The 12,409-nt window shown below is 41.3% G+C and overlaps 1 protein-coding gene across 1 annotated transcript in view; it reads right to left on the reverse strand.

The window, feature by feature from the left end:
- Positions 1–12,409, reverse strand: part of cpt1a2b (carnitine palmitoyltransferase 1A2b) — an 84,809-nt gene that overhangs the window by 22,448 nt on the left and 49,952 nt on the right. The window contains exon 13 of the mRNA XM_033644705.2: positions 9,570–9,686. Within this exon, the coding sequence (XP_033500596.1) occupies positions 9,570–9,686 (117 nt within the window). The remainder of the gene's footprint in view (positions 1–9,569; positions 9,687–12,409) is intronic.

The raw sequence follows: 12,409 nt of genomic DNA on the forward strand, positions 1-12,409 counted from the left end.
AACATCAGGGAAACATCATCTTGGTTGCTGACGTTGATTTCAGATCATCTTCCTTACGGAACATGTGCACTTGTGTTTAGAAGATTTTATTGGTGATTCTTTACAGTAGAAAGTGACGCCATTCTACATCACAGTCACTGCAGGAATATGATTCAAAATCAACATCAGCAACCAAGCTGACGTTGATTTTGAATCATATTCCTTTTGGAACGTGTCTGCTTGTGTTTAGAGTTTCTTATTGTTGATTCTTTACAGTACAAAGTGCAGCTAATCTACATAGCTGTCACTGCTACATGTAGCTACACAGGCATTGATTTTGCATTAATTTCGTGCTGGAACATGTCTGCTTTTCTTAAGCTTTTACAGTAGAAAGTGACATTATTCTAAGTTACAGTCACTGCTACATTTAGCTTAATGCTAAAGTTGGGGAAACATGTTATCTTGGTTGCCAACATTGATTTTGGATCATAAATGCCTACTATTTTTTTTCTTTTTAAAGATTATGTTTTGGGCCCTTATTACATCAGACAGTGGTAACGTGAAGGGGTTGAGAGACATGATGACATCCAGCAAAGGGCTTCAGGTCAGAATCAAACCTGTGGCTGCAGGATGTAGCCTTCGCACATGATGAGCCTGCTGCTTTTAAATGTCATTACATCAAGAGAAGCCGTCATCAGTTAAAGACACACATTCAAGCAGGTAGCTCCGTTGTTCTGGAGACATAAATCCCTGCTGAGCTGGGCTGACGCGCTGAGTCAAACCAAACCAAACCAGTGTACAGAAAGTTGGTGCAGGTGTTTCAGCACAGAGTTACGTATGTAAGTACTTATGTAAGTTATATTTCACCCATTCAATCCTGTCTCTGAGCTATCAATCTATTAGCACACTGCGTTTTCCCCTCTCTGCTTCTGTAACATGGCAACAACAACTCTGAGGAAATTTAACCCACAGACAAATTGGCTGACTTCATCCACCGAATTCCTGTGTGTGTATAATCACTAATTAATTTATCATTCAGACATCAGAATAATGCACGAGCTGCTCTGAGTGCACACAAACCATTAGGCCTAATACATATTCTAAAAGCTGCATCAGGACATTACAACCCCAATTCCAAAAAGGTTGGGATGATGAGTCACTCTGAGTTTGATGCTGCATTACTGCATAATTAAGCTGGGACAGGAGCATGTTTCCCACTGACTGAACTCAGGACACTAACCGGTGAAGTCTTCTTGCTTGACATCCGACTTCAGTAGCAGCAGAGCGCCGAGCAGAGTGAATGTGTGATTAACTTAACCGTTGGTTCATTCATGTAGAAATATAACGCTGCGTTTCTTCCACCAACAGGGCTCTCATTTTAGTGTAGAGCGTCAGACTGAATTTACCAACGCACCATGTCAGGTCACTCACTCTCCGGGACCGCCAGTGTTACTTGAATAAGTAAACACTGACCAACGGGACCAGACTGGCCGACCCGTATGCTCTCACTCAGTGGATGGATGATGTCACAGGAAGCCAATCTTACAAAGGAGGACCACACTTGTTTGTTTTGCTATGGAAGCTAACGTTAGCTAATGTGCTAAAAAGTTAGCGTTGCAGAGAAATCCAATATTCCTCTTAATCCCTCCCCAGTTTCTGATGAGGTGGACATGATAACCCTTAATACACATAACCTTATTCATCCCTACAACAGGAAATACTTTTTCCCTAACCTGATATGAAGTGTGCGCTGCACATGTGAGCATTTTTGATGATGGCCTCCGTCCAGTCCTTTGGTCTTATCACATTTAACCATAGTTGTCTTTGTTTTTGTTGACGGGCAGTGGCGGCTGGTTTTGAGCCATGACTCCTTCTATTCTGGCTCCCAATAACACAACAAGACAAACACATTTTAACACTCCTATGGAGCCTACAGCCCTGTGGGGGAGAGGCAGCTGCACCTCCAGCTGATAACATGATGTCATCGAGACGTCGGCTCCAAAATGATCTTTGTGGAAAATAGATAAAGATACAAACAGTGACACAAGTCACAAAAAGATGTGTTTTCTGACATGTTGCGAGTGTCTATTGTGCATTTATTATACTTGAAAAGTTGAGAGAGCTTGGGTTATATAGCGACTCTCCTCCTGTTTTATATCGAATCGCTGTTCGGTAAAGGTTAAAATGGAAAATAAATAATCTGGGGGGGAATAAATGATCACATTAGCGGGAATTTTGCAACTTTACACCATATTTTACACCAAAAACTCCATCCTCGAGACGATGACCAAAACACGCAGTTTCCTGTGTTTGTTACTGCAGCTTTTGAAAGCTGGTAAAGAACCAAAGTACTCTCTGAACCAGGATGTCAGAGGAAGGTGAGCCGCACTACAGGAAGAGATAAGGTATCTCGGACCGGCCCAAACCAGCCGAGTCAAAGTGAAAGTGAATCGTGTGCAGTGACTCAGATGCTGCACAATGGTGATGTAAAAGAGGTACATACAGAGGACCACAGCTTTGACCACAAAAAAAAAGAGGGCATCACATGTAAATCATCACTGAGTGTGTCTTAAATCACATTAATCTGTTAGTGCACTTCAGTGTAGTACGTTATGCACTACGTACTTTTTGCCTGGTGCACAAACTGCATCATCTCAAATCAACAAGTGACAATGGCCTTTCTTTAACCGCCTCTTCTTCTCCATCTTCTTTTTAAACAGCAAAATGCAAACAGACGGTGGACATTATCGCTAACATCTGACAGCTATTTCGGCGCACACATGAACCACAATTACACCACAAGTTGTAGTCAGCTAGATTTACTTTGTGACTTTAACCGTAGTCACAAAGATGGCGACCGCTGAGGGTGAGAAGTGTCCGTCATCGTTTTGAGCGTGTCAGTAATTCGCTACATTTTCCTGCACTATGCAGTGTGAACACACTTCATGCACTCAGAGTACGAAGTGTTCAGTACAGAGATATGTGATGTGAGTCTGATTCACTCTAAGTTGGTTTGTCAGTCGGTTAAATGTCAGAGATTAATCTTTAATACAGTGCCCTCCAAAAGTATTGGAACAGTGAGGCCAATTCCTTTATTTTTGTTGTAGACTGAAAATATTTGGGTTTGACATCAAAAGATGAATATGGGACAAGAGATCAACATTTCAGCTTTCATTTCCAGGTATTTACATCTGGATCTGATACACAACTTAGAAGATAGCACCTTTTGTTTGAACCCACCCATTTTTCATGAGAGCAAAAGTATTGGAACATGTGACTGACAGGTGTGTTTTGTTGCCCAGGTGTCTCCCAATTACATTGATTATTCAAACAATAAATAGCACTGAATGTCTGAGCTCAGTTTCAGATTGGGTACGATAGGTTTTGCCTGTGCAGACTGCATTTAGAGGTGGAACCAACATGAAAACCAGAGAGCTGTCTATGGGTGAAAAAGAAGCAATTGTGAATCTGAGAGAAGATGGACAATCAATCAGAGCCATTGCACAAACATTGGCCATAGCCAGTACAACCATTTGGAATGTCCTGAAGAAGAAAGAAACCACTGGTGTACTAAGCAACAGACGTCGAACAGGTAGACCAAGGAAAACATCAGCAGTTGATGACAGAAACATTGTGAGAGCTGTAAAGAAAGACCCTAAAACAACTGTTAGTGACATCAGCAACAACCTCCAGAGGGCAGGAGTGAAGGTATCACAATCTACTGTTCGCAGAAGACTTCATGAACAAAAGTACAGAGGCTACACCAGAAGATGCAAACCACTCATTAGCAAGAAGAATAGGAAGGCCAGGCTGGAATTTGCCAAAAGGTACAGAGATGAGCCTCAAAAATTCTGGGAAAAAGTTTTATGGACTGATGAGACAAAGATTAACTTTTTCCAAAGTGATGGAAAGGCGAAAGTTTGGAGAAAGAAAGGATCTGCTCATGATCCCAAACATACAAGCTCATCTGTGAAACACGGTGGAGGGAATGTCATGGCTTGGGCTTGCATGGCTTCTTCTGGGACGGGCTCTTTCATCTTCATTGATGATGTAACACATGATGGCAGCAGCAAAATGAACTCAGAAGTCTACAGAAACATTTTGTCTGCTAATTTAAAGAAAGATGCAACCAAACTGATTGGGAGATCCTTCATCATGCAGCAAGATAACGACCCAAAACACACTGCCAAAACAACAAAGGAGTTCATCAGGGGCAAGAAGTGGAAGGTTTTAGACTGGCCAAGTCAGTCTCCAGACTTAAACCCAATAGAGCATGCATTTTACCTGCTGAAGAGGAGACTGAAGGGAGTAACCCCCCAAAACAAACAACAGCTGAAAGAGACTGCGGTGAAAGCCTGGAAAAGCATCACAAAAGAAGAATGCAAAAGTTTGGTGATGTCAGTGGGTCACAGGCTTGATGCAGTTATTGAAAGCAAAGGATTTGCAACTAAATATTAAGTCTCATTCACTTTAATCTATTTTAAGTTTATATGTTCCAATACTTTTGCTCACCTAAAAATGTTGTGTTCCATTACAAATAATGCTATCTTCTAAGTTGTGTATCAGATCCAGATGTAAATACCTGGAAATGAAAGCTGAAATAATGATCTCTTGTCTCATATTCATCTTTTGATGTCAAACCCAAATGTTTTCAGTCTACAACAAAAGTAAACGAATTGGACTCACTGTTCCAATACTTTTGGAGGGCACTGTATCTTCTCAGCCTGTGGTCTGATTGTCATCAAACCTGACCTCCTTATGGACGCCTGCACCTCTCATTGTGTGTTTTTACAGGAGCCGCACCTTGTGTGTGAATCCAGAGGAAGAAGTCTAAATGAAGTCTCAAATCCTTCAATTGTTTCTCATGAAGTCAAAGGGAAACTAACACCCAGACAGATTTTAACATGCTACGTGTTGCCAGGGATGTGCACAGATTTGTTGTTATGAGCAAAGATTTAAAACAGTTTCATAACAGAGCAGGGTCGAGCACGGTCCTGTCTTAGAGAGGAGCCACAGACTTTTTTTACACTGTACACATGAGCAAATATGTTCATATGCAACAACTGCTCTTTCTGTTTAAACAGAAGAGTAACGTAAAAGAATTCCACTGAAAGGCGACCAGCGTGCAGCTATGAAAAGATTCCCGCTTCCTAAATGTGAATATCTTCTGGTTTCTTTCCTCCTCTATGACAATTAACTGAATATCTTCGGGTTGTAGACCAAACAAGACATTTGAGGACGTCATCTTGGGCTTGTGGAAACACTGATCTACATTTTTTCACTATTTTCTGACATTCTATAAATTGACAACGAAAATAATCATTAGTAGCAGCCCTAAAATGTGCACACACTCAACATTTGTCCATAGATTCAGCCAATTTGATTTATTAACACTTAGATACTGAGAAAAAGTATTTAGGAGTCGATGTTGGGGCGCCCTATGCACAAAGAATTTGTCCTTACTGCAGCAGCAGCGGCTGTGATTCCAACCCAGCAGTGACTGGAGTGTGGAAGCAGAGATTATATTTGTAAGTGGAGCATGCTCAGTCCGTGCAATCACTAACTTTGTGCTGCACCTGGACATCAACACAGAGGTCAGTGCCGACCTTTGTGGGCAGAAGTGTATGACGACAGTTATGTCCTTTAAGTCGTTTTGTCAGAGTTAGCGTATGAATTCTTGACTTTTGTGAGGTCACAGTGACCTTTGACATCCCAATTCTAATCAGTTCATCGTTCAATCCCGGTGGATGTTTGTGCCAAATTTGAGAAAACTCCCTCAATGCCTTCTTTAGATACTGCTTTCACACGTTGAGATGGAAATGGTCATAGTGACCTTTACCTTTGACCTATGATCACCAAATTCAGTACAAACAGTAAGTAAATGTTTGCTCCAAATCCGAAGAAACTCCCTGAAGGTGTTGTTGAGATAAAGTATTCATGAGAATGAGAAGGATGCAAGGTGACTTTTGACATATAACCACCAAAATCTAATCAGTCCATCGCTGAGTCCAACTGGACGGTTGTGCCAAATTTGAAAAACAAATCCCTGAAGGCATTCTTAAGATATCGCATTCACAAGGATATGATGGACAGATGAACGGACGGACAGCCAACCGTTCAAATCCCCAAACTACCGTACTAGAGAGTGTGCCAGAAAAATTTAGTATGTCTCAGTACAGAGTTTGTCAAATGCAGCGTGCCAAAAATACCAGCTGTTCATCTGCACAGCAGACGGTGTGTCACATTGACTGTCAGAAGTCGCAATGATGAATGACAGCAGTAATAATAGCAACATTAATTGTTTGATTGAATAAAATAATATATAATGTAATGATATAACCAACAACAAAGGAGCATAAGTATCAAATAACAAAGACAGAGACATGTTCAGCCTCTTTTTATTTATTATCCTGGATATAATATGTCAGAATCTACAATGTGTGCAGTTTTTACTTATTGCAAAATAACAACACAGATCTCTGCAGGTTGACCTCTGTCTCAGTGAACGGCATTATCTCCATGGTAACGGATATAAGAGAGAGAGTCAAAGTTCAGGGAGCACTATGATGAAGTCCTGACTGTGTGCATAAAACAGTAGGTACTTTTTAAGGTCAGCTGCAGTACCTACTAGAAGTAAACAGGACAATTTGGAACACACCCATAAAGTCTCTGGCCACGGCTGTTGGCAGTGTAGAGTCAAAAAAAAAAAAAAAAAAAAAAAAGGCTAAGTCAACATTTAAAGGATTAAAAGGCAAAAGCCTTTGCACCTTTGCCACAGGAAGAGTTTGCTTCTCCAAATCATATAAACAAGTCCATAGCCATTGGTAGCTTTGTCACCTTCTACCTATGCCAGTCCTCAATGCCTATGTGCAGTTTCACATAGATTGACCACGTCAGTGAGTAGAAAAACGTGGGACAGACAGAATGACTGACTGACAGAATGACACACTGACAGTTTCCGTGATTATGTACAGCATACCATACCATGACTTAGTCATACCAAACATTAGAAAACACCACCAACATTGGTCCACAGGGGGAGCCACAGCGATCGGTCGCATTTTAGCCATTTTGAAGCATTTTTCTGTTGTTATAGCGCCACCCAGTTGCCAATTAGAGTTAAATTTCTCCAGTCACCTTGAGGCGTCCTGTTCTACATATCTACCAAGTTTAGTCAAAATCCATATGGCGGTTAGGCCTAGATAAGAAATGAGCTCTCTAGCGCCCCCATTTTGTTTGATGGGGTCAATAATGGAGGGGTCCCCTCAGATTATGTGTGGTCATATGCCTACAAAGTTGCGTGGTGATGGGTGAAACCCTTGAGATGTTATACACCTTTATGTGATGAGCCACGCCCTCCGCAATATTAATTGCCTTATAGAAGCTCAGTTTTAGTAAGTTTTCCAACTTTTGCCAAGAGGGAACTTTAGATATTGGTCCCTAGATTATGTTCACCCAGTTTCATGCAGATCGCTCAAACTTCCTAGGAAGAGATCCATTTGAAGTGTTTTTCAAAAAATTCAAAATGGTGGAAAATCTATATAAGCGGAAGTTATGGGTTCTTGAGGCAAATGTGTTCCTCATGAGGAGAGGCATCTCTGTGCAAAGTTTCATGTCTCTACAACATACGGGGCATGAGATATGCCCATTCAAAGTTTGACATTTCAATGGGTTGCTATAGCGCCCCCCTTTGGCCAATTGATGTAATATTGCTTCATTGGCATCCTCCCATGACCCTCTACCACTGTGCCAAATTTCACATGGATTGACCAAGTCAGTGAGGAGAAAAACCTGGAACACACACAGACAGAGTTTTCCTCATTATATAGTGAGATTCTTTCACAGCACATGTTTTCAATGGGAGACACCAGCAGCAACACACTGAGCTGTGGCACTTTGAGGATCTGTAGACCAGTTTGTGCCAGTTAGTGTGGCTTACTGGCAATAACAGGAGTTAGTCCTGTATTCTTCCTACTCACACTTTTCTCAGTGCGGGTCGTCAAGTCAAACTTAAAGAAAGAAGCCAAAATACACATCTGCAAAAACTATGAGACTCATAAATGCATCATTAATAGAAAAACTATTGTATTTCTACATACACTGCTTTTACAGCCTTTATCACACATTGTGTTTTGTAGAGTTCAGCGCCACATACAGTGCATGTATATGTGGTGTTAAATATGTTCCACAGTAACTTCAGACTGTTGGGATGTGTAATCTGTGGGCGCACATCTGACCTCATTATCAATAATGACATAAGAAATGAATTAGAAAGTAAAACTGGAATAAAAACAACCTCGTCTGTAAGTGAAAGGATTTGATTTGATTGTTTTCCATAGTTGTGTTTTTAACTTCATGTGACTTTGTTTTTCACTAGTATTCTGACACCTGCACGTGGGAATGTTATTGCTCTCTGTGCAGGAAGCGGTCGCTCATCATCCTCCAGGAGAGCAAAGACGCTTTTGTTTTCTCATTCAAAGGATAAAAGTATCATTATTATAACTGCTACCAACTCTTTATATCAATGCATTTAATCAAGATAAATTTTAACGGCTCAGGAGAGTCAGCTCCTCAGTTAGAGGTGCAACAATTGCAATTTTCTTTCTAAAAACTATAACAGCAAACAAACTTTTCTTCAACGGGAAATTCAATTTCATGTTCATTATGAAACACTGACTATTGAATAACTTTTCCTAAAAAAGTCACAAAAATACCGGAAGTGTGGCACCTCATGTTCAGTAGTTCTTACCACTGATGTTTGTTTTTGGTTTGGTTTTCATTATTATTTTTTGATGCTATAAAAGAAGGTCTGACGTCATGATTGACAGCAGTGTGTGCCAGCTGGTGTGCCCGCCGTCAATGGTGCTGCTTGTCATTGGTCAGACAGGGCTGGAACTCGATAACCCAGAGATCCCTACCACGCAGCCTCTGGCTCCAAACGGCAGGAGCCTTATCTGAGATATTCTGGCTTCATTTTTGTGCAGTGAGAGGAAGTGCAGGCGGGTCACCAATCAAACAAATGGATTTCAGCATGTCAGCATGTACTGACAGATGTTTTACGTTCCTCTCGCTCCAACTGCCTTTCTCTTTTTCCCACAGTCTTTCCCCTGTCCTGTGCATGAGCATGACGTTCTACCATAGTGTCATGGCTCAGTCCAAGCCAATTTGTTTCACACTGATAGAGCCAAGGCTGTGTTGGAACACCTGATTTTCTTCCGTGCACACAGAAGAGACAGATAGAATTTGACAAAACATGCTGGACTGGAATCACAGACTCCACCTGTAAAGGTTTACACATGTTCATAACAACATGTCTGATGACAGCTGTATATAAGAAGGTCTAATGGGGATAACTCCACACAACTCTACGACTCCACTGTTCAAGCGTGTTGGTTTCATGACATAATCAACAACACTGGCAGCCCTGAGAGCTCTTGAGACGTGTGCCTGCTCGCACAGGCAGGTGCAGGTAAGAGCATGAAAACGCTCCCATGTGATATGAAAAACGATATGATCACAACTGCATGTGCGGGGTCCATGTGGACGTGAGGGCTCAGTGTTTTAACAGACACGTCGCAGAGTGTGTGTACCTCCGTGGGAATGTCCCAGGCCAGTCTCTGTGGGTGGGGCAGTGAGCGGTCCACGTCGCCTTTACAGTGTCCGTCCTCAGTGTAGCCCAGCTGGAAGGCGTCTGTGGCCAGAGTGAACTGGAGGGATAGGAAACAGGTTCATATTAACATCCAAACACACACCAACACAAAATCATTCAAGTATCTTTCTCATACAGACACATTCATGCACACATTTCCTGTGCGTGCCTCTTCACATGTTGAACCACTGATGATGGAATAAATGACTAATTCAAGAAGCAGTAGGTGCTCGCTATTGATGGAAAAAGTTCCTCAGGAAAATTCCACTCCCACCTAGACAGACGAGCTTCACTGCAGTGGGTGTGATAATGTAGCATTTAAGCTACAGTTTCACGATCCGATTAGCGCTTCAGCACACCCACACAGTGGTCTTTCCATCATAACTGAGCACCCACGCCATCAACAGTGGACACATGCTAAATATGTACTCCAGAGAATGAGTCATCAAAGCTCTTGTCTTCATCCCACCGCTCAGCAGACCACCGCCTGCGCTCTCTGCATCAAATATTCAATGAGGCATCTATGTGCTTGTTTTTATTATCTGTCTGATGTTGTGTCAGCCTCGATCTGACAACAGTTGATCACAGTAGGACACTGTAGGAGCAGACACTTTCCCCAAATGGTTCATCTCCTAACTCTCAGACAGTTTACAGTCACTCTTGGTAACTTATCATCATCTACTGCCATTATGCACTGCGGTGTACCACAAGGCTCTGAATTAGGTCCTCTTCTATTCTGTAAATTTCTTTCCATTGTCATGCTGATGACACTCAGCTCTATGTGTCTACAAAACCAGGATCCCCAAACAGACTTATTTTTAAAAATATTCTAAAGGACATCAAGTACTGAATGTCAAATAACTTCCTCCGACTCCATGACAAAAAGTCTGAAATAATATTCTTTGGGCCACCGGACACTTCAGTGTTCAATGATACATTTCTTTGCGCCTTCTGTTCAGTCCAATGCCAGAAATCTAAGTGTTATCTTTGAATCCAATGTTTGATGAAAAATTGTCATCATAGTTTTTATCAACAAAATCATCACTGTCTCAGTCTAGACTAACAAGCAAGGGACACTGTACTTTAGCTGTCAGGGTCCCAAAACTTAACAATTTCAATGTTAAAATCTGCCTTGCAACCTCACTAACTTTTGTTACATCACTATGAAAACTCACTTTTATAAGCCCGACTTTCTGTAACTGATTGATGTGGTTTGTTGTTGCTTTTTCTTTTTTTTGAGTGATGTTTTTTTTATGTATTATTTTGTATGTGTGAATCACATTGTCCCACTGTTTCAAAAGGTGCCATATAAAGTAATATTATATTATCAATTTATATCTTATTCACCTGTTTTTTGTATTGTTGAAATAACAAACACCTGCAGGACTATGCAGATATTTGACCTCTTAACTGCAGCTGTTACACAATCTTTTCAGTGCCGCTGTCAGGTGTCCAACAAACAAATATCTACTTGTGGGATCTGTTTTGGAGTTACTGCATCACGGAACAATGACTCACTTCAGGGCTGGGCAATGAGTCAAACACAGAGCTCAACACGAATTTCTAAAAGTGGTTTCCAGGCTGGAAACAAGGCGTCAGCTTTAGGCTGCTGAAACTGAAAATGCGGTTGTCATTTTTGGTCACCTTTTAAGCCCCATTTCCACCAAACAGTCCGATACAGTTCAGTTTGGTCGCATTTTTTCTGTTTTTTATTATTATCAAATGAGTTATGGCCAAAATCATGTTTTTGTGAGGTCACAGTGACCTTTGGCCTTTGACGACCAAATCCTCATTAGTTCATCAGTAAGTCCAAGTGGACATTTGTGCCAAAGTTGAAAAAAATCCCTCAAGGCGTTCTTCAGCTATCGCATTCAGGAGTGTGGGATATATGTACGTACTAGACTTGCACAGATTAATCAGCAGTGCTCTGAATCGGGCTGGTTTTCACGTGATCGGCCATGACCTGCGACCGGCCGGTCAGTCTAAAATATGCCGATTTAAAACGGCGGTCAAATTCCCGGCGCGCCGCATGATTGACATCATGTAACATCAGCAGCACACACATGCGTATGTGCAACTCACGGCTTGGGCGATGTGAGGTAGTGAAACATGGGCGGCTTCTCACCTTAATCATTCACATGCACACATGAAAAGAGAGAAGGAGAAACTGTTAAAGTGAACTGCGGAGCTCTCACTGCTGCACTGTGCTGCTTGAAACTGACGAGGCGCGTGTCCGCACGTTTACTGGCGGGCGCGTCCTGAAGACCTGTGTGAATTTTACACAGGAGATATTTTTACTTTTATTCAAGAAATTACCCACAAATGCTATAAACCAAGAATTCTTATTTTATTTATCTATGTTTTTATTTATGTATGCCTTTTTTACTTATTTATTTTAATACTGTACCTGAAGTTATATTTGAGCAAAAAGGAAAATGTTTCTTAACCCGTGTCACTGTTTGTTTGTTTGTTTGTTCATTTGTTTGAGATGATTATTGAAAAGCTGGCTGTATCTTGGTTAAAATATTCTAATAAAGCAAAGATAGAAAATACTGCAATATCTTGTGTGCTGTAAAGTGGTTTGAAAAAAATGAAATTGCAATCCGCCGTCCAAACACTCTGCAAATCGGAAATCAGTATCGGCCCAAAAAACTGTAATCTAGTCTAGTACGTACACAGACGTACGAAAAACCTGAAAACATGATGGCCACGGGTATCGCTGCCTCAAAGGCGCATTTGTAGCTACAAAAAAAATTGCTGTGGACGGTAGCAGCACCATGA

Source organism: Epinephelus lanceolatus, chromosome 18, assembly GCF_041903045.1.
Source record: "Epinephelus lanceolatus isolate andai-2023 chromosome 18, ASM4190304v1, whole genome shotgun sequence".
Classification (NCBI taxonomy): Eukaryota; Metazoa; Chordata; class Actinopteri; order Perciformes; family Serranidae; genus Epinephelus; species Epinephelus lanceolatus.